Source organism: Pundamilia nyererei, unplaced genomic scaffold (assembly GCF_000239375.1).
Source record: "Pundamilia nyererei isolate P.nyererei 1_Seehausen unplaced genomic scaffold, PunNye1.0 scaffold00008, whole genome shotgun sequence".
In the NCBI taxonomy this organism is placed as follows: domain Eukaryota; kingdom Metazoa; phylum Chordata; class Actinopteri; order Cichliformes; family Cichlidae; genus Pundamilia; species Pundamilia nyererei.
Window position 1 is genome coordinate 1,354,533 of NW_005187409.1, and position 26,144 is coordinate 1,380,676.

Here is a 26,144-nt window from a genome sequence, read left to right on the forward strand (position 1 = left end):
GCTTTAGTAGTTGCATGCTACAGGAGAGTACTGACCACGTTGTTGTTAATTGTAATAAAAAGCAGACTGCTGATGCCATGTGATTACCGATCATCAGATAATAGTGTGACACCGAGTGATGTTATTTTTGGAGATGTTGTCTCATAAAGCGTGTTTCTACCCAGATGTCACCTGATGATGATGCGGTGGTGACCTTGCTTTGTGAATGGGCTGTGTGCTGTAAGCGTTCAGGCAGACACAGGGCCATGGTTGTGGCCAAGCTGCTGGAAAAGAGGCAGGCTGAAATAGAAGCAGAGGTAAGAAACACACCGCCCTCCAGTCTGAGTTCTGTTGTGCCGCTTCTGCACCTTTAGTGCAACTTCTGTCACAGAAACCTTATAATTTATTACATTTCTTACACAGGATATATTCAAATTTAATGACATCCGTGGCTCTCAGCCGCAGATCTAACACTAATAATTTTTGCCACGTTATTACTGTTACAGTTCCTTACCGAATGTTGCCATGCATGTCATCCATCATCATAACATCATCATCATCATATTTTAATATTTTCCTTTTGTGATGGATTTCACCATTCACTGTTTTTATGACTGGACCTCTGTGCTGTGAAAATGCTTTCCAGACTGTCCCTTATAATTGCCGATACAAACTCCCTAAAACTTCCTCATGCAGGAGAAGAAAGCAGTGGGGACACAAATGAAACTGTTCAAATAAAATAAAAGGCAGAAATGCCATTTTACAGGGGGCTTACTATTAACATGACCCATTTGACAAAATTTGGTGGTGAATTTACTGCATGCTTCATGACTTGCAGACATATTTGTGACATTTTGTGATTAAGATCACAGGTAAGCTCTCCATTCCCTACAACATAGCATGTATCTCCAGATAATGTGTGAATAGGGTTTTATTCTTCAGTTTATATTTTGAAGTCACGGTAACCATCTGTTGTGTCTGAACATATCAGTCTCTGATGTTGTTTATTTGTAGTTGTCGCATCCCTAATCTTTATCTTTTGAGTATAAGATTTAGTGAGAAGCTTTAAATGTGTATACACAGTTGACTTTCAGCGTGTGTGTAGATTTACTGTAAATCCAAAGAAACATGCTAAGTAAGAACATTTTTCTGAATTTAGCACTCAAAGACTGTCTGTTGCACATTTGTTTGCAGAGGTGCGGCGAGTCGGAGGTGGTGGATGAGAAGGGCTCTGTGTCATCTGGTTCGCTGTCAGCTGCCACACTGCCAGTCTTTCAGGATGTGCTGCTGCAGTTCCTCGACACTCAGGCTCCCACCCTGAGTGAGTCTTTCTTTTTGTTTGTTTCTTGCAGCGATGATTCCCTGATGTGTCACACATGATCTCAGTCTAAATATTGAACGAACTTTACGTCCTTTTGTCTTTGCCTTTTTACTTCATTACTCATTGCATATTTATTCGAAATGATTTGGCAGGGGAAATCTGCTAATAAATTATTCAAATCCTCTTTTCCCCTTCACAGCGGAGCCTGGGAATGAAAGCGAACGCGTGGAGTTCTCCAACCTAGTCCTTCTCTTCTGCGAGCTCATCCGTCACGACGTCTTTTCCCACAATATCTACATGTGCACGCTCATTTCCCGTGGCGACTTGGCTTCTGACTCCCACCTGCCCCGCCCACGTTCACCCAGCGATGAGCCCTCTGATGAATCGGAGCGCAAAGAGCAGGATGCAGGCAGCAGTGTCAAGATGGAGGCATGTTGGAGGAATCTGTTGTCGATGTTGTGTAGAGTTACAGACACAGTAGCTGTGTGGTGTAGAAAGATAACATGAATTCTTGTTTGTTCAACAGGATACTGGCCTGTCGGAGTCCATGGAAATCGATCATAACTCCAGTGCTAATTTTGATGAGGTATATTTTTGCCAGAATTTACACACAAACACTAGGAGCCATTTCTGTCTGAACATTTTGGTGTTCCTCGCTTGAAGTAATTTCAGACTTCTTTGTCCTGCAGATGTTCTCACCTCCAATGCACTGTGAAACCAAGGGAAGCCCCTCTCCAGAGAAGCCGGTTACAGATCAGGACAGCAAGCCCAACTGTAAGGACAAGGGTATGGACCCCGCCTTTCCTCAACTGTATGAGCAACCCCGTCACATCCAGTATGCCACTCACTTCCCTATTCCTCAGGTAAGAATCCTTACAGTGTGACTTTGAAAACAGAAATACCCGATACTCTCTCCTACAGGGCCTTAAGCGCAGATATCTTCCTAATACACTGAAAGCACAGTATGACTCAGTGAGATTATGTAGTACATGATAAAGATGGAGAATAATCTTCTTCCTCTGTACTTTGACAACATCTGAACTGGATGTTTGTCGGTACATCTGTTAGTTTTTATTTAGTTTCCTGAAACCCGTTTTCATTTTCAGTCTCAGTTTAACTATAGCCTAAATTACTGAAAAGCAAATTTACATTATGAAATCAACCCAGATCAACTCAGGTGGCCAAAAGAAAATATGTTTTGGTGGTTTCCTCGTTTCCTAATGAGGTCTGGAATTGTTTTTCAGCTATTTTAGATTTGATTTCCTTTTCCCATGAAGAGCTAGCTCTTACTCTCTGTATCAATAAAGTCTTGTATATTAACTTGATTTGTTTTGCAAGGTCTTTGTGAATGGGTGTAAATGCTATAAAGCAAATGACTTTGCTTAATACATGAAGTTGCACATACACTGAGGCCATTGAACTTTTGAATCTATTAAATCTTGGTCCCTAAATGTTGTTTAAATTATATAAATGATGCTTTATAATGTCATTGGTGGACAAAAAGCATTGATGTGAATAATTTCTAATATTAATATAGCTAAATGAATAATGTTATTTGTGAAATGGCTCTGTTTAGTGCTCGAGGAGATTTTTTCATACACAGAATTATAACTGCTTTAATTCTGGACTCATTCACAGCATGATTTTAACACAGTTCAGTGTAAGATTCTTTTTTTGGGGTAGTTTTTATTGTCCTTATCAGCTGGTTTGAAAAGTTTGCTAAATTATTGCTCGTCTCTTTCTTTTGGTTCCTGTCGTTCTTGATTTTTATTGAAGTTCATCAGGATCTCTTTCTTTCTTTTTAGGAGGAAAGTGCCAGTCATGAATGCAACCAGCGTTTAGTGGTCCTCTACGGTGTGGGCAAACTGAGAGATGAGGCGAGACACACCATTAAGAAAATTACCAAAGACATCCTGAAGGTGCTAAACCGCAAAAGCACAGCAGAAACAGGTAACGGCGTTGCTCCTTTGACTGATGCTAAACATTTTCTGTTTGCTTCTCCGGGCATGAATCTTGTCTGGCAGTTTTATGTTTTTTTAAGATTACATTACAGTTTTATTTTACCTACTTTTCACCTTTAAGGATGAAAATGGGAGTCAGGGGATTGTTTGAATGTTTTATACATGTTCCCCCAATTTGTTGACTGAATGTTTCCCCCGCATCTTTCTGCAGAATAATCCGTGTTTATCATATGAAAGATAATGTTTTGGCTGAAAGCAACATGGAAAACAGAAGCTTTATCATGTTGGGTTGTTTGTAAAACATTTTTCACACGTAGGGTAATTGCTTGCTTTCCCACTGTGGCCGTTCCAGCCGTTATCCGACTAATAATTCTCCTCTTTGTGTACTTTACATTTGTAACGCCTTTCTCCTGCCCTTCTTAAAAGAAAAAGCCCTCTTTTTTTCCCTTCTGTTCTCTATGAACCCTCAGGGGTTTACATCACTCAATCTTCTTTCTACCCAATTTCTATGCTAATAGCTTTCATCTGTTCACAGACACTTTATCTCAAATACACGTGACCTTATTAGTCTGATTTAAGGTTTTGGGAGTAATAATTGCACATACCGGAATGTTTTATGGCAGATTTCTGAGGTTGTGATGACCTTCCCTTCACAGCTATGTATCTCTTAAATAAAAAGTACCTCCTTCCTTTTCTTTAAAGTGCCTCCATAGCAATGTATTTTGCAGCGAAGCTTCAAAGTAGGCTGGAATAAGATAAGACTCCACTAGCTTAACTAGATTTCATGGCTGGCCTGTTTGGTGGACTGGAAAGAATACTGCTGACCAGCAAGAGTTGCTGCTTCCTTTTTTTAAATTTCTTTTTCTTCTGTTTTTTTACCCTCTGCATACACAGGAGGAGAGGAAGGACAAAAAAGGAAGAGGAGTAAGCCAGAGGCCTTTCCCACTGCAGAGGATATCTTCTCCAAATTCCAGCACCTCTCCCACTTTGACCAGCACCAGGTCACCTCCCAGGTTAGACAAGGAATCCTTTTATCTTCTCAGTGGAGTCGTGTTTTAGATTCTGTTATTGTTTAAACAGTAGCCAAATGGACCCGAAGGAATGACCTTTCAAATGTATCCGTATAAATATTTCTTCTGTAAGATGTCACAAAACAATTTAATGCCTCAGAACCAAAACAGCTCTGAGAAGGTTGGAACCTGAAAACCTGAGTTTATAAAATATAGCCATTGGCCATGCCATCAGCTGGTTTTTACTTTGCACCTTGAGGCCTTAACATTAGCATTTTGGCCATTTTAGTTTTGACTTGTTGGAGAAAGAAGTGTGAATATTTAGTCGGGTACCAGCTTGGTTAGCATTTAGCATGGTTCCATCTCACAGACCTGAGACAAGTCTCTTCAGGGTTGAGTCTGTAAGGGCATCTGGTCTAAAAACACAAACTGGAGCGACCTGCTGGGGTGACCCCCTGTGTATAAGGGAGCAGCTGAAACAGCATTGGCTCTATTTTCAGCTCCTGAGATTGCCACTTGGTAAAAACACATCATAATGTCATCTATTTAAATTATAAATGGCAGAGAATGCAGTCAGTCCTGAATAGTAAAGTGTTTTTAGTATTAGCCCACATATTATAAACTGTAAAACATTTTGAAAATTTCATTTGGAACTTTTTTACTTTATTAGTTGGACTCAAGTCTTCAAGGGCCTAATTCAGATTTCAGAAGCCTCAGGAGGCCAGACGTTGTCTCATAGTGTTTGGGGATTTACAGTTTAATACATAAGGATAACTTTCCACCACTTTACGGCTGAGTCGGTGTCTGTATTTATATTAAAGGAATCGTTTGACATTTTCTGAAATATGCTTATTCGCTTTCTTGAAGATTCAAGTGGGTAAGAAGATTGATTCCATCCATATATCTCTTGAACATTAAGCTTTTTCTTTCTTTTTTAAACTTTTATAAAGAGCCAGACTGGCTACTTCCCCATCTTCTGGTCTTTACTATAAGCCAAGCTAATCACCCTTCAGCTGTAGCTTCAGATGTGACAGTTCAGTCGTCTTTTTTATTCATCAGACTCTTTGTGAGAAACTTTGAGCGTTTATTAGTTTTCCTCTTTTGCTGGTAGTTAAACTAAGTTTGCCTATTTACCATGATTTGAGTATTAATCCACAAGCACTTAAAATTCCAAATTGGTTTATTGACTCTAAAGAAGATATTTGTTCTCATATTTCTTGCATTAATTTCACGTCTGGTATTTTGTGTGCAGGTGTCCAGAAATGTGCTGGAACAGATCACCAGCTTTGCCTTAGGGATGTCCTACCACCTGCCTCTCGTCCAGCACATTCAGTTCATCTTTGACCTCATGGAGTACTCCCTTAACATTAGTGGCCTCATAGACTTCGCTATTCAGGTACTGGCACTTCAGTCACATTTTATGCAGACAAATCAAGTTAACTTCACCGTTTACTCAGCGTCATGTGTAAACATCTGTTGACTGTGTTGCGCAGCTTCTGAATGAGTTAAGTCTGGTGGAAGCCGAGCTGCTGCTGAAGTCATCCAGCCTGGTGGGCAGCTACACCACAAGCCTGTGTCTGTGTATTGTAGCAGTGCTGAGGAGGTACCACTCCTGCCTCATCCTCAATCCTGAGCAGACAGCCCAAGTTTTTGATGGGTATGTTACAAGTTTTAATGTTTGGAAAAGCTCATTTTATACCAGTTTAAATTGCAGTCGGTGGACCAAGACGGTGTTGTCATCTTTCTGCTAGATAAACTGAAATAGAGATTTCATCACACCCATAAAGGGATGTTTGCAGGGTTAAGGCTTCAGTTAAACTTGTAATTAAAGTAGTAAAGAGAGGATGCGTTTAGTCATTGCAGAGTTAAAGAATTGTTGTTGGTTTGCACTCATTCAGAAAGGCATTCACTTGACTTTAATTGGGATTTTTATACCGCGGGGATGCTGACGGTGCATTTGATTCCTGAATGCTGTGTACCGTAAAACACTTAACAAACGCCTCTTAATTGCACCTCTAAAGCGCAGTTATTACCACAGTATATCGCTTTCTATTCTTTTGTGGAAACACATGTTCAGATTTTATGTGGCAGGCAATTTCTTGATTTTTAATGATGCAGGCCAACAGGACCCTCATAACCTTGCGTATATGGTGCATTGTTATTACAGTAGTGTTTTTATTAGTGGTTTTTAAATGGATTTTATTACATTTTATCAGAGTAACACCGTTTCCCTGTGCTGTCCCATCACATCCTCCTGAGCAAGAAATAACCAACTTCTTCTTTTCATAACTGAACGAATGACATTTTCGTTGTATTGACAGGTTACGCATCGTGGTGAAGTCAGGTGTGAACCCAGCAGACTGTTCCTCTGCTGAGCGTTGCATTCTGGCCTATCTGTATGATCTCTACACCTCCTGTAGTCACCTCAAGAACAAGTTTGGTGAGATATTTAGGTAAGGAAAAAAACAACTTGTATAAATGCACAGGAAAGAATGCATAGACTCATCAATTATGCTAGAATAGAATAATTTGAACCCACTCTTGAACTAATGTTAATTTTTTTTATTGCTCGGTGCAACATAATCTCAACTATTTGTTTTTGCCTTGTGTTCTACCACAGTGAGTTTTGCTCTAAAGTGAAGAACTCCATCTACTGCAATATTGACCCATCAGACTCCAACATGCTTTGGGATCCTATGTTCATGATGGAGGCCATCGCCAACCCCTCAGCCAACAACTTCAACCACTCCATGGTGGGCAAACTCTTGAATGACAGCCCACCCAACCGCTACAGCTTTGTCTGTAATGTGCTAATGGATGTGTGTGTGGATCACCGAGACCCAGAAAGGTGCGTTACTCCTGCTGGGCTACACGGGTGTAGGGCTCGGATTGCTGCACTACTGGACTTTGGTTTCGTGACATGTGATGTGCTTTCAGGGTGAACGATATTGGGATCTTGTGTGCGGAGCTGACGGCATATTGCCGCTCCCTGAGCGCCGAATGGCTCGGCATTCTCAAGGCTCTTTGCTGCTCCTCTAACAACGGCAACTGTGGCTTCAATGACTTGCTGTGTAACGTAGATGTAAGTTTCTTTTTAAAGTAAACCTGTTTTCCTTATTTTCTCTTATGCATATACTCTCAACAGTGGTCGAGGCTCATATTAAGCAAAGCAAATGCTAGTTTCTTCCGAAGTTTCATAGTATTTTTGGTTTTTTTGGTTGGTTTGTTTTTTTTCTAAATTAGGAAAAATGTTTTTTCACAAAACACGTGTTAAATTAGATCTTTTTACTTGTCTTGTGTCCTTAAGGTTAGCGATTTGTCCTTCCACGATTCTCTGGCAACCTTCGTAGCCATTCTCATTGCCAGACAGTGCTTGCTCCTTGAAGACCTGGTTCGTTGTGTTGCCATTCCTTCCCTTCTCAATGCAGGTAAGAGTTTTTAAATCCCATGAATTCGGGTAAAGGAAGTACTTTATGCCATTGGTTCAAATATTATTGGTCAGATGCCGGGAGCCTTGATCGCATTGGTGAAGTTTACAGTTGTAGTACTAAAACAGAATCCACAGGAGCTTGATGCTTGATGCAATTCAGCTCCTTATCTTTTTAATTAGGCAAACCAAGTAAAATAAATGTGAAGATTAAAAGAAAATAGAAAGCACTGAACCAAGACAAAAGGAACAAGTAACTATGTTATGTGTATATGCAAGAGTTGAGATTTAATTCTGATCGTTTCACAAAAAAAGAACAATAATGACACAACTCCATCTTTTGATTAGATGTAGCTTTGTGAAGTTTCAAAGAGTGCGCTCTTTAATCCATGTGACATATGAGGACTCTGAAGTTTTGTGACCTACACAACTTCAGTCCCTATAGTGCATTTAGACGTTGAGTTTCATTGCCTTATTTTAGCATTGTTCTAGAGATGGTTAAACTCTGTCATCGGTGTGCTCCACTGCTAAACCCAAAATAATAATAATGTATACTTTATTGCTCACCGTGGAGAAATGACTCTCTCTGCATTTAACCCATTCACTCAGTGAAGCAGCGGGCAGCCACTAATCAGGCGCCCGGGGAGCAGCGTGTGGGGTACCTCAAGGTAGCCGTTCAGTGGATTCAAACCCCCGATCATGGGGCGACCACACTACCTACTGAGCTATCCCTAAGTATCATATTTGAATATGATATGTGTGTGAAATACTTATCTAAAAATAGATATGGATAAGTATACTTCTTTTATGTATTATTTAAAAACTGTGGGAGTGTTTTCTTTAAAACATTCTTTATAGTAAAGCCCATTTGTCCACTAAATCTCTCGCTTACATTTTTCCTTTAGCCTTACTTGCGTTCTCTATACCACTTTCCTTCCAAGCATCTCTATATAACCGCACAGGCATTGGGCATTCTATAAATGAGTGAGCAGCACATTTCAGCCTGGCTCACAGGAAGGAATATCCAGCTTTATAATGCATTAGTTCTATCAAAGGGGAGAATAAACGTGACGGATTTGATCTGGGTCCACAAAGCCTCGGTGCAGTTTGTGCTTTCGCCAGAAAAGTGCCTCTCTCCCTGCTGTTAATCTTTTTTTCCCTCCCAGAGTGGAGACAAAGCCTCATTCAGCCATGCTGTTTGGTTGCATTTGGCTCATGTTATAACACTACTACATGTGCCAAATGCCAACAGCTCTCACTTGTAGTAAATGCTTTGTTCTCACTCCCTGTTTCACGACAACAGCTCTATGAAAATTCATCTTTATCTTGCCTGATGAGGAGCCTATCTAGGACAGGGTTTAAATTTAGATGTGTGACTTTGATGTAGTGGATTGTGTAGCCCATCCAAAAAGAAAAAAGGAGTGAACCTTCCTAATGTGATGTGAAGGAACTCTGTGTTAATCAGAGCATATGTTTTGATCCGTGACTTCAGCCTGCAGTGAGCAAGACTCTGAACCAGGAGCCAGACTGACCTGCAGAATTCTGCTGCATCTTTTCAAGACACCACAACGCAACCCTGTCCCCCAAGATGGCGTGAAGTCAGGTAGTGAGCGCATCTACAAACGTCTTAGCATTTTTCTCAGCTTGAAACAAAGCCTGTCTTAAACTGGTGTTATAACTTTGCAGACAAGGCTTCAGTTGGTATCCGGTCGTCTTGCGATCGCCACCTTCTTGCTGCCTCCCAGAACAGCATCGTGGTTGGAGCTGTATTTGCTGTTCTCAAAGCTGTGTTTATGTTGGGTATGACTATTTATATTCCTCTTATATAATTTAAAGCTTAGAGTGCACCATGTAAAAACTGGTATCAAACACAGGCATAATCAGTTTTGCCAAATGTTTACTGATCGGTTTTGCCGGCTCCTTCTTGTTGCAGGTGATGCTGAGTTGAGAGGCTCAGGGTTGTCTCACACCGCCGGCCTCGACGACATATCCGAAGGACGCAATGTCTCGATCGAGACGGCCAGCTTGGATGTATATGCGAAGTATGTTTTGAAGACCATCTGCCAGCAGGTGAGAACATGAGTTAAGATGGTGTGAATATAGTCCACAGTAAAATGGCTAAATAAAAGATTGCTTTTTACTTTGAGAACTTTGGTCTTTGGTGCATTGTTTTTGTCAGAAAGCTTTTGTGAGACAGCAAATAGTAACTGATTATTCTTATTTTGTACTTCACGTAAATTCAGTAAGCCAGAGGTGCATAAAAAGCATGAATGAGATCATATTCTGCACCAGATGTCACTTAGATATGAAGGCTGGAGGAAGAGCTGGCAGCTCATTATCTTAGAGGAATGTACTTGCTCTGAGACCTCATGAAATTTCCAAAATATTTTTTAGTCAGCAGCTCTGTTTCATAAGAATTGACCCATTGCCCTGTTTTCATTACCACTCACTTAGCTTTAGTCATGCTTGTTTTGGATGACCGAGTTTATCTTGATACTTGAACCTGAACGTGGGGGTCGCTGAAGTTGTTGACATTTCCCACTTTACGCCTTTTCCCTCGTTTTTCAGGAATGGGTTGGAGAACGCTGCCTGAAGTCTCTGTCTGAGGACAGCAGTGCCCTCCAAGACCCGGTGCTGGTGAACATTCAAGCCCAGCGACTGCTGCAGCTTATTTGCTATCCTCACCGCCAGCTGGACAGTGATGACGGTGACAACCCACAGAGGCAGCGTATCAAACGCATCCTCCAGGTAGAGAAAAAAAAAGCTCACATGATGCATGAAACTTTGTTTGCCGTTTAGAACGAGCGTGTTAACTGTAACAGCTTTAATGTGTCTGAAATCATTTGTTATCAAGTTGTTGCTTGAGTGTGATTGGTGGAGTGTTGCTGCCCTCTCCTGGCTAAGTGAGGCTTTTAGGACAGAGTGTCAAACTCATTTCATTTAATGGGCCACCAGAAAAAATCGGATCAGTAAAGAAAAACATGGCCCTGTTTTAAAATACAGACACACAGTGAACTGTTTGTTTACATAATGAATTATGAACGGCCTTAGTTGCGTAAAGTATCACAGGCTGTTTTTAATATTCACATTATGTCCCTTTACATGTGGTTTAAAACGAAAGCAGGAAATCGAACATGTTTAGGACATGGTTTAACACAGGACTAATGCCGCAACTATCCATAACCTGTTCATGACAGGTTGTTAATTTCTACCACAAGAAGAGAATTTAACAGTAATCCTTTCTCTGATGCAGAATATGGACCAGTGGACGATGAGACAGTCATCTCTGGAGCTGCAGCTGATGATCAAACAGAGCACCAACAATGTAAGTGTCATCTGTTTGTTTTGGGTTTTTAAAAAAAAAAACAACATAATCGTGGGATTTCTGTTATCAGACATATCAGATTATTTCTTATGTTTTCCTTTAGGAACTCTACTCTCTCTTGGAGAACATAGCCAAGGCCACTATAGAGGTGTTCCAGAAATCAGCTGAGATGAACTCCAGTAACCCCTCAGGGAACGGGGCAGCAGCCCAAGGAGGCTCTGCATCTAATAACAACAGTACCACAAGCAAAATGAAGCCTATTTTAAGGTGCGTCTCTCCTCGGGTCTTGTTAAAATGTGTTTGTTTTTTTGTTGTGTCTGGACATTTATAAGGAAAAAATCATAGCCATTGCATTTGGGTTTGAATACAGCGATGCTGACGTGTAATATTTCTTATCTGCAGCTCATCAGAGCGATCGGGTGTTTGGCTGGTGGCTCCGTTGATAGCCAAGCTGCCCACGTCAGTCCAGGGCCATGTGCTAAAGGCGGCAGGAGAGGAGCTGGAGAAAGGGCAGCACCTTGGCTCTTCTTCACGTAAGGAGAGGGACAGGCAGAAACAGAAAAGGTATGTGGCAAACGAACATTTCTTTGTCGTTAAACCAGTTAGATTTCTTTGATCTGGAATCTCAGAAAGAAATGTTTGGCAGGAAGGACATTTTTCATTTTGTAGCACTTACACATGTTATGAAATCTCCAAAAACTCAGTCTGCCCACTTCTGGACAATGATTCCTTTTTCATCAAGTGAAATTTGTTTTCCTTTCACAGTATGTCTCTGCTGAGCCAGCAGCCGTTCCTGTCTTTGGTCTTGACCTGCTTAAAAGGGCAGGATGAACAGAGGGAGGGTCTCCTCACCTCCCTTTACAGCCAAGTGCAGCAGATTGTCACCAACTGGAGAGAAGACCAGTACCAAGATGACTGCAAGGCAAAGCAAATGATGCATGAGGCACTGAAGCTACGACTGAATCTTGTAAGCGTTTTTAAAGAAGAGACAGCTGGTTTAAAAGAAAGAAAGAATTGCATGAATTAAATCAAATTACAAAGAAGGCAAAAAAATCCACATTGTTTTATAATCTTTGTGGGGAGAAGTACCTAACATTCACACTAGGGCTGGGTATCGTCACTGATTTCTAGAATCGATTCGTTTCCGATGCACAAAGTCCCGAATCGATTTGATCTTCGATTCGATGCGATTTGAATCGGGGAAATTTTGCCTCAGACAGTCAGAAATATTACAATTCAGATCATGCATCAGTACATTTCCATATTTTTATATCTATAAAACGAACGCTGACACTTGCAAGACTTGATCAAAGGTGTATAAGCGTCACAGCAGAGGCCTTTGTGTCAAAGTAGCTGAGGATAAAACAAAAACGTGGAGGTGATTCTCCTGGGATTTTATGAAAATATTCTGCAGTCGATCAAAAACGAAAGAAAACCATTAATCAACATATGAACATTGCCTGATGCTGCTGAAGTGAAGCAGAGCAAAGTTAGAGGTTTTATTACAGACACAGCTGAGCGTTTTGCAATTTTGCATCATTTTAAAAAGTTTACATTTGTTCAGTGTTGAACGGCAGAAATGAGGCTTTCTTTTCAGAAGTAAAAGGAAAAAACAGCGTCCGACAGCGCTGTAAACAACGGCAGACTTGTGCATAACAAGCAAGCGAATAATGCAGAAAACTGGTTTTTAGACAGGAAACTGTTCTTGAAGTACAGAGAGAGAGAGAGCTGTGCATGAAGTGTGATTTTTATCCTGGTGGAAGCAAAGCAGCAAAACTAAGAGTGAAGCGTAGTTTGGATCTTCTTTTGCTGCTGGTTCAGTCAGTATTGTTTGGAGAGAGATAAAACCTTCAGCTTCATAATCAGCGCAAAAAGGACGTAAACACAAAGCGCGACCCGCCGAAACATCGGAATCAGCGAGCTGTCGGCTTTCAGCCCGACCGTGTCCGTGCCGTCGGGTGAGAAAGGCGACATCTCGCTGATTCTGATCAGTCGGCGGCTCCACGCTTTGTGTTTTTGTCTTTGTGCAGAGTCCGTGTTCCTGCTCTCATTTACTGTTTAGCTGTTTGGTGGTTGTAGAAATTTTGTGAGGTTTAGCCTGAGATTCTGGCATTTCGGCCAAAAAAATTTCTATTAAAAAAATCGATTCAGAATTTTAATGAATCGATATGACGTTATCCAAACTAGAATAAATCGAAAAGCAAAACCCACCCCTAATTCACACCCTTGCAAAGTCATTGAGAGCAACTAGCATTCGGTATCTGAAATCTTTGGCATGCAATCCACTGGAGCAGCCAGGGATCGAACCAACAACCTTTTGATTATCTACGTCTGTAGCCACAGCCACCCGTCCAATCATAGGATGCATCCTTCAGTTTATTATGAGGAAACAGAGATGTTGTGTATCAGTGCTACTTTGTATCTCTACATCATTTGCATTAAATTGGTGGACACTAGCACACAAGTTTCACATTTGAAACTATGATGTATTGTTTTAGAGAAGATGGTGCTGAACAAAAATGTGATTTTTGGCTTTACATTTGAGTGGGTGTAAAATGGATTTTGCTGATGTTTTTAGCAGAGCATAAATTTGTTTTTCAGCTCTGAAACATTTATATTTGAAGTTAAAGTAATTTAAAAAAAAATGTCCAAATTTTAAAAGAGTGAAATTTTGACCGGCTGCTATGTGCTGTGAGGGCACATAGTTGGTTGCAGGGTAAAATTTTGCATGGCTTCATTTAATATATGGATTATGAAGCAGTCATGTGGAAACAAATCAAATCTTAGTAGATTTGGTTTGTTGAAAGCTGGAATGACCCAGCGTTTATCGTGGAAAAAAGCTGAGACCAATAAAAGAAATGCAAGCAAGAACATCTTTCATGTGAGCACTATTTAAAATCACCTGTTTTTCTTCTTCTCCCATCAGGTCGGTGGCATGTTTGATACCGTGCAGCGCAGCACGCAACAGACCACGGAGTGGGCGGTACTACTCCTTGACATCATCAGCAGTGGCACAGTGGACATGCAGTCCAATAAGTAAGTGTTTGCTTCAAAGTAACTTCTATTGAAATATTGGCACATTATTTCTTGAATTGGACACCATGAGCTGGATTCTCCAGCTGCTAGCACTTGACCTGCATTTTTAACAGTTACAGTCGTATTTTGCTTTGCAAGAAACTGTGGAGTACCATCTAATGTCACTCGTGAATCTTTGAATAAACAGTCTAATAAACTATCGTTTGAAAATCTTGAGTGTTACTACTGGGCACTGACTTTATCTGACTGACTAACTCTGCTTCTGTCCAACAGCGAGCTCTTCACAACAGTGCTGGACATGTTGAGTGTGCTGATTAACGGCACACTGGCTGCTGACATGTCCAGCATCTCTCAGGGCAGCATGGAGGAAAACAAGAGAGCCTACATGAACCTGGTTAAGAAGCTCAGGGTAGGATGAGCACAGTTTCCTCACTTATGCAAGATTTTGTTACTGTGTATAATACTTTCCATGTGTGATGTTATGTAATGCTCAACTGTGGTCCTTATTATGAAGGATAAAAAAAGTCACTCTCTGAATAAGTATTGCATGAAATATATTAACCATGTCATTTAATTTTCCATTTAATTGTATTAACTCGTTAAACTGTTTTTAAATGCACGTATTTATTCCTTTTTAAACTTGTATTTACTGCTAAATGATCAGTAATATTAAGTTACTATTACATGATTATTAAATTACTTAATACAATTAGTAAATAAATACCAAAATAAATAAATTCAGTGTCAAAAGAAAAATGTTAATGCATGATCTGCTTTAGAAGTTACTGCGTATGTAACAGCGACTTCCTGCTTTCCTTATGAGTAGTAAAGGTGTATTAAGTAGCGAACTCGCCAGATTAAAGGGTGAGCGCCGTCTATAAAAATAACCACTTGAGTTCAAGTTAAAAATGAGACTGACCACATTGTTCAGAGTGACAAAAGTGAAACGATTGCTTTTTCACCTTAAGTGCAAAAGGCTTGTTTACTTTGAAGACTAAAGGTCATGGCTAATTCTAGCTGTAACTATCTTGGTTATTGATCATTTTGCATGTGAAGGCAGCCAAAGTAATGGCTTTGCTCATGTAGACATTAAATGAGAAGAACTGCATTTTGCCCATGTAAAGTTAAGTTTTATTAACACTCACTCCATCTGTTTTGTGTCCACAGAAAGAACTTGGAGATCGGCAGTCAGAAAGTTTGGAAAAGGTTCGCCAGCTTCTGCCGCTGCCCAAGCAAACCCGCGATGTCATAACCTGTGAACCTCAGGGTTCGCTGATAGACACTAAGGGCAACAAGATAGCTGGCTTTGAGAAGGAGGTAAGCACTTTCTTTTTATTTGTCAATATACATCCTGTACATTAGGCTTAAAAAATTAGATGTACACAGTTTTTATATTTTGAAAGAGGGGTAGAGAAGTATGTTGAAGACAACTAAAGATGCAAATACTGCAGCTTGTAAAGATAAATACAAGTTAAGGTCACAGGAAAACCAGATAAATCTGCAACGAACTGATGCTAACTTGATGATTTTGAATTTAGCAAGAGTTTAGTAAGTTTAATTTGTCTCTGATCTATCAGGGTCTTCAAGTATCTACTAAACAAAAGATTTCTCCGTGGGATGTTTTTGAGGGTCTGAAACACTCCGCCCCTCTCTCCTGGGGCTGGTTTGGTACAGTACGTGTGGACCGTAAGGTGACTAAATTTGAGGAGCAGCAGCGATTCCTCCTTTATCACACCCACCTGAAGCCCAAACCACGTAGCTATTACCTGGAGCCTCTTCCCCTACCCCCTGAAGAGGAGGAACCCCTGACACCTGTCTCACAGGAACCAGAGAAGATGATAGAGGTGGTGAAGACGGAGAAGAATGTAGCCACTGTGCCACCAGAGTCCAACAAAAAGTCAAAGTCCAAGAAAAAGAAAACTCCTTCTAACAAAACAGAGGTCTGTTATCCTGCCAATTGATGTTTTTGCTATTAAATATGAGAGATCATTATATTTGAAACATTGATTTCCAAACTTAAATAAATACTTTATCCTCTGTGACTAGGACTATAACCGAACACCAGGTCCTGCATATACAAGTATGGCACCAGAGTTGATGCAGAACCCCACATATCCCAGGACCATGCCCTATAATCCACAGAACGTGTACACACAGAGCCAGCCTCTACCTCCAGGTCAGATTGCAGGTCAGATAGTAACTGCAGGATACTCTCATCATTATGACTTATGCTGCTGTAGCACCCAAGAGGAATTGCCACAGCTGGAACATCTGGGATTGAGACTTGTGTTTTATTTGTTTCTCCACAGGAGGTCCAGGTTTAGATGCTCCATACAGACAACCAAACCGCAGCCAAATTAGCAAAATGATGCCCGCTCGGCCTAGTTATCCAGGCATGATGCCAGGCATGCCGGGAAGCATGCCTGGCATCATGGGACCAGACAAACAGTACCAAATGACCTTTAAGCCCCATGCTACCATGTCACAAGGCCCGAATCTGCGACACCAACTACAGGTCAGACTGGTGAGTCTGTACCTCTGACATGTCAAGCAATACTTACTCCTTGAGAATAGTTGTGCCACCTTAGCACTATTTAGTAAACTTAAACAGACGTAGTTTGTGTTTAACTGCTGCTTAAATTCTGATCCTTGATTGTTTTTGTAGTAGAGAAAAATGAGTAATTCAATTTTTGTGTTTTCAGCATCAAAATCCAAATGCATTAGGGCAGATTAGACAAATGCCACCAAACCAACAATATACTTCAATGCAATCCCAGGTAAGTGGTGTTTTTTTTTGTTTTGTCACATTTAACACAAGGTTGTATCAAACATGATACCATAGACCACAGACCGTTTTTGAAATCTGTCCTATATTTTGCCTGTGGTCTTTCCTGCTTTTGTCTGCAGTTGTCTCCTCCTTGCTTGGCTTGAATTATCAACATTGTTTTTATTTGTGCTATACCACAGGGCTATACCACATACGGATCACACATGGGAATGCAGCAGCATCCATCTCAAAGTGGTAGTATAGTACCTCATTCCTATGGCAACCAAAATTTCCCAGGCGCACATCCTGGAGCCAACCCTGCTGTAGTGGAACCTAGGCAACAGAGGTCAAGTGGGTATCTTCTCCAGCAGGCCCCACAGCCCACAGGCTACCCACAGAGTATGCAGAACACACAGAGGTCAGTATTATGTTGCAAGTAAATCTGCTAGTTTGATCATTATTAGCACTTAGAAGTCTTTGTGTCTTTTTGTCCTTGTTATGCTTGCTGTATTGTTGCATATGCTAATTTTTCTTATTGGCTTGTACATATCAGGTTTCCCCACCAGCAACTCCAGCAGAATCCTATCATGCCATCCCATCTCGGGCAAATGGGACAAGGTGTCCATCCAGGCTTGTCCAGGCCCAATCAGATATTAACAGAACAGCAGCAACAATTAGTGCAGCAGCAGCAGTACCTCAGACAACATGCAGCGATCAGGGTATGTTGAAGTTAGTCACATCTTGGCCATGGCTTGGGTTTTCTTAAAACAGAAAAAAAGTTGCCTGATGCAGCCTTAAGAACTAAAAACAGGTTGATGGAAGGCTGTGCTTAAAAGGCATGGCCTGTAAAAGCAGAGAAAGTTCCTCTTCTAGCATAGATTAAAGTTCTAACAGCACATCACTACTGTGTTAGAAGTGTAGTGGTATTGAATAACGTTAACTTTACTTTTAAACACGTCACAGCTAAATGTTTCCTCCTATGCTGAATAAAAGTTGTTCCCAACAAAATTAGTCTTATCTCAGATTGATAGGATTGGTTCCCTAGCTTTGTCTTCTACCATATTAGGGGGGAAACACCATTTGGACATGTTAACTTGTTTAAATCTGCATCTTTTGAGATTAAATCCAGTATGCAAGAGGCCCTTGCTGTTCTTTCAGCTGTTGTGGTGCATTATTGAAATTTACAAGCTTTTTCTGTGTTATGTTTCCCCAACCAAAGCAGGCACAACAACATCAACAGCAGCAGCAGCAGCAGCAACAGCAGCAGCAGCAGCAGGTCCAACCACAGCAGGTTCCTCCTCAACAACAGGTTCCACAGCAGCAACAGCCACAGGTGACGGCTGTGCCTCCACCGGGCCAGGCACAGAACCAGGGCCTGAGCATGCAGCCGCTGCCACCGCAGCAACCCATGGTAGGAGTCCAGGTGATTTTAGTGGCTTTTAGTACTCCAGGCATTCGCAGGATTTATTCATTACGACTGGACAGGTGGCAGGTGCTGGGAAGTTTTCGTCTGTATTTAAATATGTTTTGGATGTGGCGAGATAAACTAAAGGATTAAGACTTGTTGTTATGCTGCTAAATAATTATTTAAAGTCTGTGTTCAGTTATCACAAAAAATAATTCACAAGAGGGATAAAAAAGGTGCTGTTTGCATCAAAGAGTAGCTCCAATGTTGTTGGGTCTTTTTTCTCTTCCATTAATTCTGATGTTTTTCTTCCATTTTTTTTTTTTTTTTTTAGAAAGTGCAATAAGGAAATGGTCTTGCATAATAAAACAAAAACAATTACAGATAGGGACACGTCCACCCCCCATGAAATTTAAAGTTTTTGTAAACATTTTCCCAAGTACTTTTTCAACAGAGCAAGGCATTTCTAATGTACTATTTCTAAACATAATAGTTTAGTAATTTAGTTTAATATTTAGTAATTATAGTTTAAATTAGTGATTTGAACACACTGACAGAAATTAATCCAGGAAAAATACAAGAGTCAATATAATTAACTGCCTGAAAAACGGACCTTTTTATTGAGCAATAGCACAAATGACTGACATGTAATGACATGTTTTTAGCTTAGTAATGATCAAAACATGTAAAATCAAGTTAAAACCAATCTACCAATTTAGTGTGTAACAACTTCTGCAAGGCTTTTAGCCTCACTGAAGATAAATGCCAAGAATAAGAGTAATCATTTTAGACTTGAGAAAAAGAATTGTTGACACTCACAAATAGGCCTGTTCGATATAACATATATATTGGATAACAATATAAAAACATCTGTCCTTTCATTTTACACTATCGTTTGTTTCGTGGTGTCGCAAAATAAACTGTTTACGGCAATATTTCACTGTAGTGTTTATATTAATTTCTCAAACTTCTCTCTTTCTCTTATATTTAATATAACCACACTACCGACAGACAAGCGCCTGTTTTTATGCGTTGTCGTTAGCAACAACGACAGTAACACCATCGCGTGTCCGCTTGTTTATGTTCCACATAAACCTTTCACAATAAAGCTCAGGATCCTGTTGAGACTTTTCAAAATAAACTGAATCACGTGAAAGATGCAGATTATTTACGGATGAGAAGTAAAAAAGAGCCGCCAGGTGCTAAAAAATAAACCTTAGACTCAAACGTTAGAACAGGCTTTTCCCCGCAGCACGCCGTGTAATAAATACTCACAAAGAAAACGGCGCCAATACAACTTATGTCTAAAAATGTGTCGTTTCATGCATCGGTTAAAACTGCAGCTACATGACGCGCAGCTGGAAACACTTCACGCAAGTCGAGCTGCCCGAGATTCACAGAAATTACAGAAAATGTTACATTTTTGTGATTTATATCGTTATCGGACGATAGATGTCTTATATCGGGATATGAGATTTTGGTCATATTGCACAGCCCTACTCACAAAGCAGGAAATGGCTATACAACGTTATCACTGCATTTCCAAGTGCCAAGAACTGGAGTGAAAAGTATCATCAGGAAATTCTAAGAGAGCCACACAGCGCAGAAGGCGGCTGGCAGAGGTAGGAAGCGAAATGTTTCTGGAGAGAAAACCGATGAGAGATGTGTTTAAAGACCCCAGAACAACTGCCAAGACACTAGTGAATTTGTTAGCCAACTCGACAGTCACTAGGATCCTGCACTGAAAAACTCCACTTCTGAAGTGTGCTAAGGACAACCTGGAGAGGGACCATGCATACTGGAAGTGCATCCTTTGGTCAGATGGGATGAAACTAGAGCCAGCAGCAAAACCGGGTCTGGGTCATCACTTTGTCTTACAGGATGATAAACATGTAAGATCCAATCCAAAACATACGTCATTCCTGGTGAAGAACTCACTACCGAAGACCAGTGTGAACATTATCGAGTGGCCGATCAGTTTGTGATCATTTACCAGCCCACTTGAGCATTCAGGCACCCCAAATATTCAGTTGCTGCTAAATGGCTGCTTTTTAAATAAATCAAGGTTAAAGGAGAGAGACTGGCCAGTTTTACTAAGGTTTCTGTGGACTATTGTCATCTTGCATTAACCCTGGGTTAGTAGGGCTGCTCTGACTTCCAAGTTGGAAATCCAGCTTGAGTTTATTTAAAATGAGTTAATTTGGATAAAGGTGCAAAAATAGTTTTAAGTACCTTCTCTCTCTCTTTTAGTTCCCACGACAGGGAATGCAGCAGACTCAGCAGCAACAGCAGACCGCAGCGCTGGTCAGACAGCTGCAACAGCAACTATCAAGTAAGTCAGAAACCTCTTCAGTGGCATCTTCTCACATTTCTAATGCGTGTTCATTGTTCCACATTTGTAAACCTTTCCCCTCTGTTCTCCAGGTACACAACCATCACAGGGCACCAACTCTTATTACTGATAATGTTTGTTCATAGTGGTGGGCAGAGTGGAGGCCCTGCTCTGTGGATTGGGGGAATACATGTGTCATGTCCCATGAAGGTAGTTCGGAGGGATGACTTGAAGGCACAAAGGACCACCAAACAGATTAACGAAATCCAATATTGACCACAATCAGAGATGATCTTGTGTCACTTGTGTAATTATAGAATATCAATGGAGTGATCCTTATCTGAAGTAAACATGTAATGCTTAATGATGGAGCCTATGTAAAGAAAAAAATTACCACAAATTATAAGAATAATGCAATTTTTGTTTTTCAATTTGTACAATTTTTCTCAGTTTCGTGTATTTCTCATTAAAAATCATGTCAGTTTTTAATGTCTGGTACTTGTGTTAGCTGCCTCTTTTAAAACCGGGTAGTGAAAGTTTTTATCTTTCGCTGCTCTTTTTCAAGCTCTGGGAGAAGGAAAATGACAACGAGTGCATAAAATGTATCAAACTGATGTAAATACCACCGTAAATGACTGTTTTGTAAAAGTGTTCCAATAATGAGTAAATAAAACGGTGTTCTTATTACAAGGACTGTGAAAGTGAACCAGCTAAATGGGACTGAGGCATCAGTTCATTATTCACATCTGTGTGTTTAATATTGGGAGAGAGGGGGAAGGCATACTGGTAAAGTTGGTGTTTCCTCAGCTTGCGACCACAGTGATTAGTAAAAAGAGTGGAAGGACACTTTGACTAACAGCTGTTCAGAGACTGGGCAGCTATTAAATATGTAGTATTTAATTATGTTTTTTTTCAGTACAACTAATCTTGGAGTTTTCAAAAAAAATTTCAACACAGAGAAATACAAACAGCAAGGTGTAAAGACCCTGTATACACGTAACTATACAGGTGTTTTCATTTCAGCTTAACAGTGTTTAGAATAGAGTTTCAATCCAGACAGTATGACATCCAACAGTAGAATAAAAAGATGTTGAATCATGGCTCCATTCGGTTTAGAGTGATGATATTAAAACAAAGGCTTCAGCTGTTTTCAGACAGGAACTGTAGATTTTTGGAATCCGAATGAGACTGATGTCCTTTCTGACATGTAGCACTCAACAAGAAATGACTTCAGATATATTCTCACTACTGGAAATGTGCTGCAGTATAAAGTGTGCAGATAGCAGTGAATGCACTTAGGTACTTTGATGCAAGCGCAATCAGATATAAACCCTTATCCTAACGAGGTTTTAGATGACAGAGACTAATGTGCAGTGTGACTGAGTTAGATCTTTGTGTTCTCACACCCACCACTGAGGTTCATGGTTGCAATGCATGTGTGACAACTCTCACACTGAAACTTACTTTTGAGATTACATTAAAAAACAAACCCACACCATCCTCATTTCAAATTTGCAGACTTTTTTGTTTTCTTAGGTTTCTGTTTATCGGCATTATGAGGTTCCAAGCGACTGAAAAGCACTCCGCTGTCAGATCCTAGTGCTCTTCCTTCAAAAGGACAGTCCATTCCTTGGTACCTCGCCAGGAAGTTCAGACCTGCCCAGCTCCTCTCATGCGGTTGCACCCCAAGTCGTGACAGCAATTTGTTAGAAGTCTCTGGTACAATTGGCTGGAGAAGTGTGCCATATATCCTCAGACACTCAAGAGAGATATGAATGATGGTGTCTACCCAGCGCTGGTCTTCATTGTTTTTCCTATCCAGTTTCCAGGGTGTGTGGCGCTGGACAAACCCGTTAGTGAGCCTCACACAGGCACTGATGGCCTCCAGAGCTTTGTATATATGCATAGCCTCATAGTGCTTTTCCACCACAGCTGGGAGTTTCTGTATAGCATCCAACATGTGGTAGTCTTCATGCACAGCTCTGCCTCCGTGTGCTCTGGGGAAGGACTGAGGACAGAAAGAGGGGTAGACCTGAGCTGGGTTGAGAGCTGGTGCCGTGCAGCGGTTAAGCAAACCACCCAGAGAGTCTGCGAGCTCTGCGTTGAGCAGCTTGGCAACTTTGTCATCTGTGTAATCACAGTCCGAGTCAGGAACACCCTGACGCAGGAGAAAGTATCTCATACCATCAGCTGTAAACATTTGTGAGCGTTCAAGAGGATCGACCACATTTCCCAAACTTTTAGACATCTTCTTTCCTCCTACTGTCCAGTGGGAGTGCACATGAATCACCTGTGGCAGTGGCAGTCCAGCTCCTAGGAGAAAAGCTGGCCAGTAGATGGCGTGAAACTTTAGGATGTCCTTTCCTATAACATGGCGGGCCACATGCCACCATTGGTTGTGTTTATCTGGATATCCTGCTACTGTGAGGTAGTTCACCAGAGCATCTAGCCATACGTAGATAGTCTGTTCATCATCTCCGGGGACTGGGATCCCCCACTGAAGACGGCTTCTCTGACGGGACACCGAGAGGTCAGGAAGGTCTTCCTGCAACCACTTAAGTACGGCCTGGTGAAAACGCTCAGGCTGTACAGCCTGAGGATTTCCTCTGAGCCAGTCAAGCAGCTGAGATTGAAACGCAGACAAGCGAAACATATAGTTCTCCTCTTTCATCCACTCCACCTGCAAAACAGTGGCGAGATAATCTGTTTTTGAAACTTTGTTAATGAAGTTAAAATAGCTTCATATAAACACTGAAAAGGGGAAAACAGATAAAAAAATCTCCATTTCACAATTCGTTTGGGAAGCATTTTCAGTGTTTATTTGGCAGGGCAGGAGAGCACAGACAGGAACTACATGCAGTAAATAGTCTGTGGTAAAATCGAACCCATTGTTAGGCTCCACGTACTCAGCAAATGTCACACACTAAAGATTAGAGGCTCAAGTTGGCGTATTTTTCCTAGACTTCTTAAAGCTCCTCAAGAGACAAAAGGAAAAAGTTGTTTGCACGGTTTGATCGAAATTACCTTGTGTCCACTCTCCAGCGACACTTTGATCTCCTTCCCTAATGAGTCCAAAGCATCACCGACTTGAGAGGCCATAAGAAAGCTTTCATCTTGCGTGGAGTACCAGCCTTCGTAACTCCCCTTGTAGATGAGCCCTTTGTTCCACAGCACTGACCAGAAATGCTCCACAGCCTCACGGTGTCTCTGCTCGGTGGTTCTTATGTAGTCTGTGTACGATATGTTGCAGCTACTGAAGAGATGTCTGAACTGCTTGGACACACCCGTGCAGAAGGTCAGGGGATCTTTTCCTGCAGCTTCAGCAGCTTGTTGGATTTTCAAGCCATGTTCATCAGTGCCTGAATGTATGACAAACATAACAAGAGCATCATCAAAAGCCAAAAAGTCAACTGAGCAATAATAATGGTTCAAATTAAAACGCATTCCACTCACAATCATATAAAACAGAAAACGAACTAATTTACTTTTTCAACAGTTTCAAAATGTCAAAATTATAAGGTGATCACAGAAGAGTTTTATGTCAACATCTTAGTCTTTTCTTCTCTGTTATACCATTTTCTCTGTTCAATGTAAGGCTTAAAATGGTGTATAACAAAGACCTTAATACCTATAGACACCCATTAATTAAAGTAACATGAAAAACGAACACTTAGCGTAAATGGAAGATTTACCTGTTGCAAACGTTGAGTTAAATCCCTGCAGTAGCTTGTACCTGTGTAAGCAGTCTGCTAAGACAGCTGAGTAAAGGTGTCCTAAATGAGGTGAAGCGTTGACATAGAAGATGGGAGTAGTTATATAGTAACTTCTGTCAGCTTTGCATAGCTGAGTGCTCAAAGCAGCGCTGCTCCGATGTTCCCAGAGAGGTGGAACCGGTGATAAAAACTGCTTTTGATGGAGTCTGTAAACCGCTCTACATCCTCTGGTAGCAAACAGAAAGGGGAACCTCATAGTTGGATACCAAGCGACGTCCACATGAAGACCAAAACACGATACTGAATCCACGTAGTGTAGAGTGTTAGCGTAAAACCGGCAAATTCAGTTCAATGTAACCCTGGAATCCATGTGTTTCATTGCCTGTGAAGGTTGAGGCTTCTTCCGGTTTCTACGAATAACAATAATTTGTCCAATGAAAACGCTGTATGTTGCGCATTGACTATCAACCACCAATCAGATTACGAGGTGTATTTTCCCCCTATTTCTTGCTCATTTTTCCTTTTTTTCTCTTTAATTTAGTGTTACCGCTGATATTCTAACAAATATTTAAAAAAGAAACTATACAAAAAGCAAAATATTTAAGGTTAAAAAAAAACTACATCGATTTCAGTGGGACGTTTTTTTAAACTTTGAATTTATTGACAAAAACAGACTAGGAAGTTGACATGTGGACAGGCACATGGTTTCAGTGAGGTAAATACAAAGGGTTTTTTTTTTTAATCCACTCATCACAATTAAGTTGTTGAGTTGTTGCATATATTAATACAACAATGTGCTTAATAAAATGCACACTGTTGATGTGATTATTATTGGAGCACAGTTCAAACAAAACTGTGATTGTTCGAATCTTCTTCCAAACCTTGGCAAAGTAGTGACACATCTGAATAACTTGTTCCCCCCCTTTCCTCACTCAAACCAGATCCTGGGATACTTGAATTCCTCCAGAAACATGTCCCCACTCCAGAGTGAGCACTCCACCTGTTCTGGCTGAAGACCATGGCCTCAGACTTTGAAGTCACAAAACACATGCAGACTGGTTGGCAAACTCCCATGCACACTCAGTTATCCTCAACAGGATAAATAGATGGTCCAGCGCTCCACCAGCGCAAGAAAACAACATTGCTCTTCCCGAATCTGGGGTTCAACTAATGGACAAACTCTCCTTTCCAGTAACCCAGCTTCCTCTACAGAAGACGTGTCAGTAAAGAGGTTCACAAAGTATTCCTTCTACTGCTTGTCTATGCCCTTAGTCGAAGTCAGCAGTGGTGGAGCACTGCTTTCCCCGCCTGATTTCCTGATGATTGGCCAAATTTTCTGGATTTGGTGGATTTACTGTATCCACCGATAGCTTCGTCGAAATACGAATTATTTTGTATTGGTGAGTCCAGTGAGCGGTGTCAAACAAATCATTTTTGCTGGCAAAAAGAAACTTCCAATTGTCAATCATTATTACTAACGAGAAGTTAGTATGCCTTGGCTTTGTCAAGTTAAAAGATATTTTAGAACGTTCAGCACCACTTCTGAAAAGATTTAAGTGGTCCTGTGTATATGTTTGACTCTGTATATATACTTTTGTCCCAGTGTGGATTAGAGAAAATCCAAAATAAATCCAAACTTTCATTGCTTTGTAAAGTCAGTGAACATGTGTTCCATACAATTTAATCTACCATGGAAATTTTTCAAAGAAATCATCAAAAATTACCATCACATTCATGCCCATGACAAGTGTATATAAACTCCTGACCACAACTGTATATCTACTTAATAATACTGTAAATATGATTAAATATTGATATTGCCTGATGTTATCAACTGTCAGCATTATTTAAGTAATGTATAATATTTT

The 26,144-nt window shown here is 40.7% G+C and overlaps 2 protein-coding genes across 6 annotated transcripts in view; one reads left to right on the top strand and one right to left on the bottom strand.

Moving 5' to 3' along the window:
• Nucleotides 1-21,052, top strand: part of med12 (mediator complex subunit 12) — a 31,585-nt gene extending 10,533 nt beyond the window's left edge. The window contains exons 11-43 of one of the 5 annotated variants that reach the window (XM_005722866.1): nucleotides 165-296; nucleotides 1,174-1,300; nucleotides 1,500-1,729; nucleotides 1,827-1,886; nucleotides 1,990-2,163; nucleotides 3,106-3,250; nucleotides 4,156-4,274; nucleotides 5,524-5,667; nucleotides 5,765-5,928; nucleotides 6,593-6,724; nucleotides 6,892-7,119; nucleotides 7,209-7,353; nucleotides 7,579-7,699; nucleotides 9,191-9,301; nucleotides 9,385-9,498; nucleotides 9,632-9,768; nucleotides 10,267-10,446; nucleotides 10,952-11,023; nucleotides 11,127-11,290; nucleotides 11,426-11,587; nucleotides 11,789-11,990; nucleotides 13,950-14,059; nucleotides 14,333-14,468; nucleotides 15,227-15,376; nucleotides 15,637-15,999; nucleotides 16,106-16,247; nucleotides 16,369-16,574; nucleotides 16,762-16,836; nucleotides 17,027-17,244; nucleotides 17,380-17,545; nucleotides 18,046-18,249; nucleotides 20,482-20,563; nucleotides 20,656-21,052. In XM_005722866.1, coding sequence (XP_005722923.1) covers nucleotides 165-296; nucleotides 1,174-1,300; nucleotides 1,500-1,729; nucleotides 1,827-1,886; nucleotides 1,990-2,163; nucleotides 3,106-3,250; nucleotides 4,156-4,274; nucleotides 5,524-5,667; nucleotides 5,765-5,928; nucleotides 6,593-6,724; nucleotides 6,892-7,119; nucleotides 7,209-7,353; nucleotides 7,579-7,699; nucleotides 9,191-9,301; nucleotides 9,385-9,498; nucleotides 9,632-9,768; nucleotides 10,267-10,446; nucleotides 10,952-11,023; nucleotides 11,127-11,290; nucleotides 11,426-11,587; nucleotides 11,789-11,990; nucleotides 13,950-14,059; nucleotides 14,333-14,468; nucleotides 15,227-15,376; nucleotides 15,637-15,999; nucleotides 16,106-16,247; nucleotides 16,369-16,574; nucleotides 16,762-16,836; nucleotides 17,027-17,244; nucleotides 17,380-17,545; nucleotides 18,046-18,249; nucleotides 20,482-20,563; nucleotides 20,656-20,693 — 4,953 coding nt within the window. In that variant the 3' untranslated portion in view covers nucleotides 20,694-21,052. Of the gene's footprint in view, nucleotides 1-164; nucleotides 297-1,173; nucleotides 1,301-1,499; nucleotides 1,730-1,826; nucleotides 1,887-1,989; nucleotides 2,164-3,105; nucleotides 3,251-4,155; nucleotides 4,275-5,523; nucleotides 5,668-5,764; nucleotides 5,929-6,592; nucleotides 6,725-6,891; nucleotides 7,120-7,208; nucleotides 7,354-7,578; nucleotides 7,700-9,190; nucleotides 9,302-9,384; nucleotides 9,499-9,631; nucleotides 9,769-10,266; nucleotides 10,447-10,951; nucleotides 11,024-11,126; nucleotides 11,291-11,425; nucleotides 11,588-11,788; nucleotides 11,991-13,949; nucleotides 14,060-14,332; nucleotides 14,469-15,226; nucleotides 15,377-15,636; nucleotides 16,000-16,105; nucleotides 16,248-16,368; nucleotides 16,584-16,761; nucleotides 16,837-17,026; nucleotides 17,245-17,379; nucleotides 17,546-18,045; nucleotides 18,250-20,481; nucleotides 20,564-20,655 lie in introns of all 5 variants that reach the window. The other 4 variants (XM_005722865.1, XM_005722864.2, XM_005722868.2 and 1 more) reach the window with 4 other exon arrangements.
• A 247-nt stretch (nucleotides 21,053-21,299) lies between these two features.
• mars2 (methionyl-tRNA synthetase 2, mitochondrial) lies at nucleotides 21,300-24,677 on the bottom strand. Its single transcript, XM_005722869.1, has 3 exons — nucleotides 24,256-24,677; nucleotides 23,588-23,922; nucleotides 21,300-23,243 (listed from the first exon to the last, which is right to left on the bottom strand). The coding sequence occupies exons 1-3, from the start codon at nucleotides 24,530-24,532 to the stop codon at nucleotides 22,065-22,067; spliced, it is 1,791 nt and encodes a 596-aa protein (XP_005722926.1). The 5' UTR covers nucleotides 24,533-24,677; the 3' UTR covers nucleotides 21,300-22,064.
• Between the last annotated feature and the right edge of the window lie 1,467 nt (nucleotides 24,678-26,144).

Excerpts from the sequence above, each read along its gene's own strand:
- mars2 (XM_005722869.1), bottom strand. The coding sequence starts at position 24,532 with ATGAGGTTCCCCTTTCTGTTTGCTACCAGAGGATGTAGAGCGGTTTAC. Across the intron at positions 23,923-24,255 it reads TAACTCAACGTTTGCAACAG|GCACTGATGAACATGGCTTG; the intron begins GTAAATCTTCCA and ends TCATACATTCAG. Across the intron at positions 23,244-23,587 it reads CGCTGGAGAGTGGACACAAG|GTGGAGTGGATGAAAGAGGA; the intron begins GTAATTTCGATC and ends ACTGTTTTGCAG.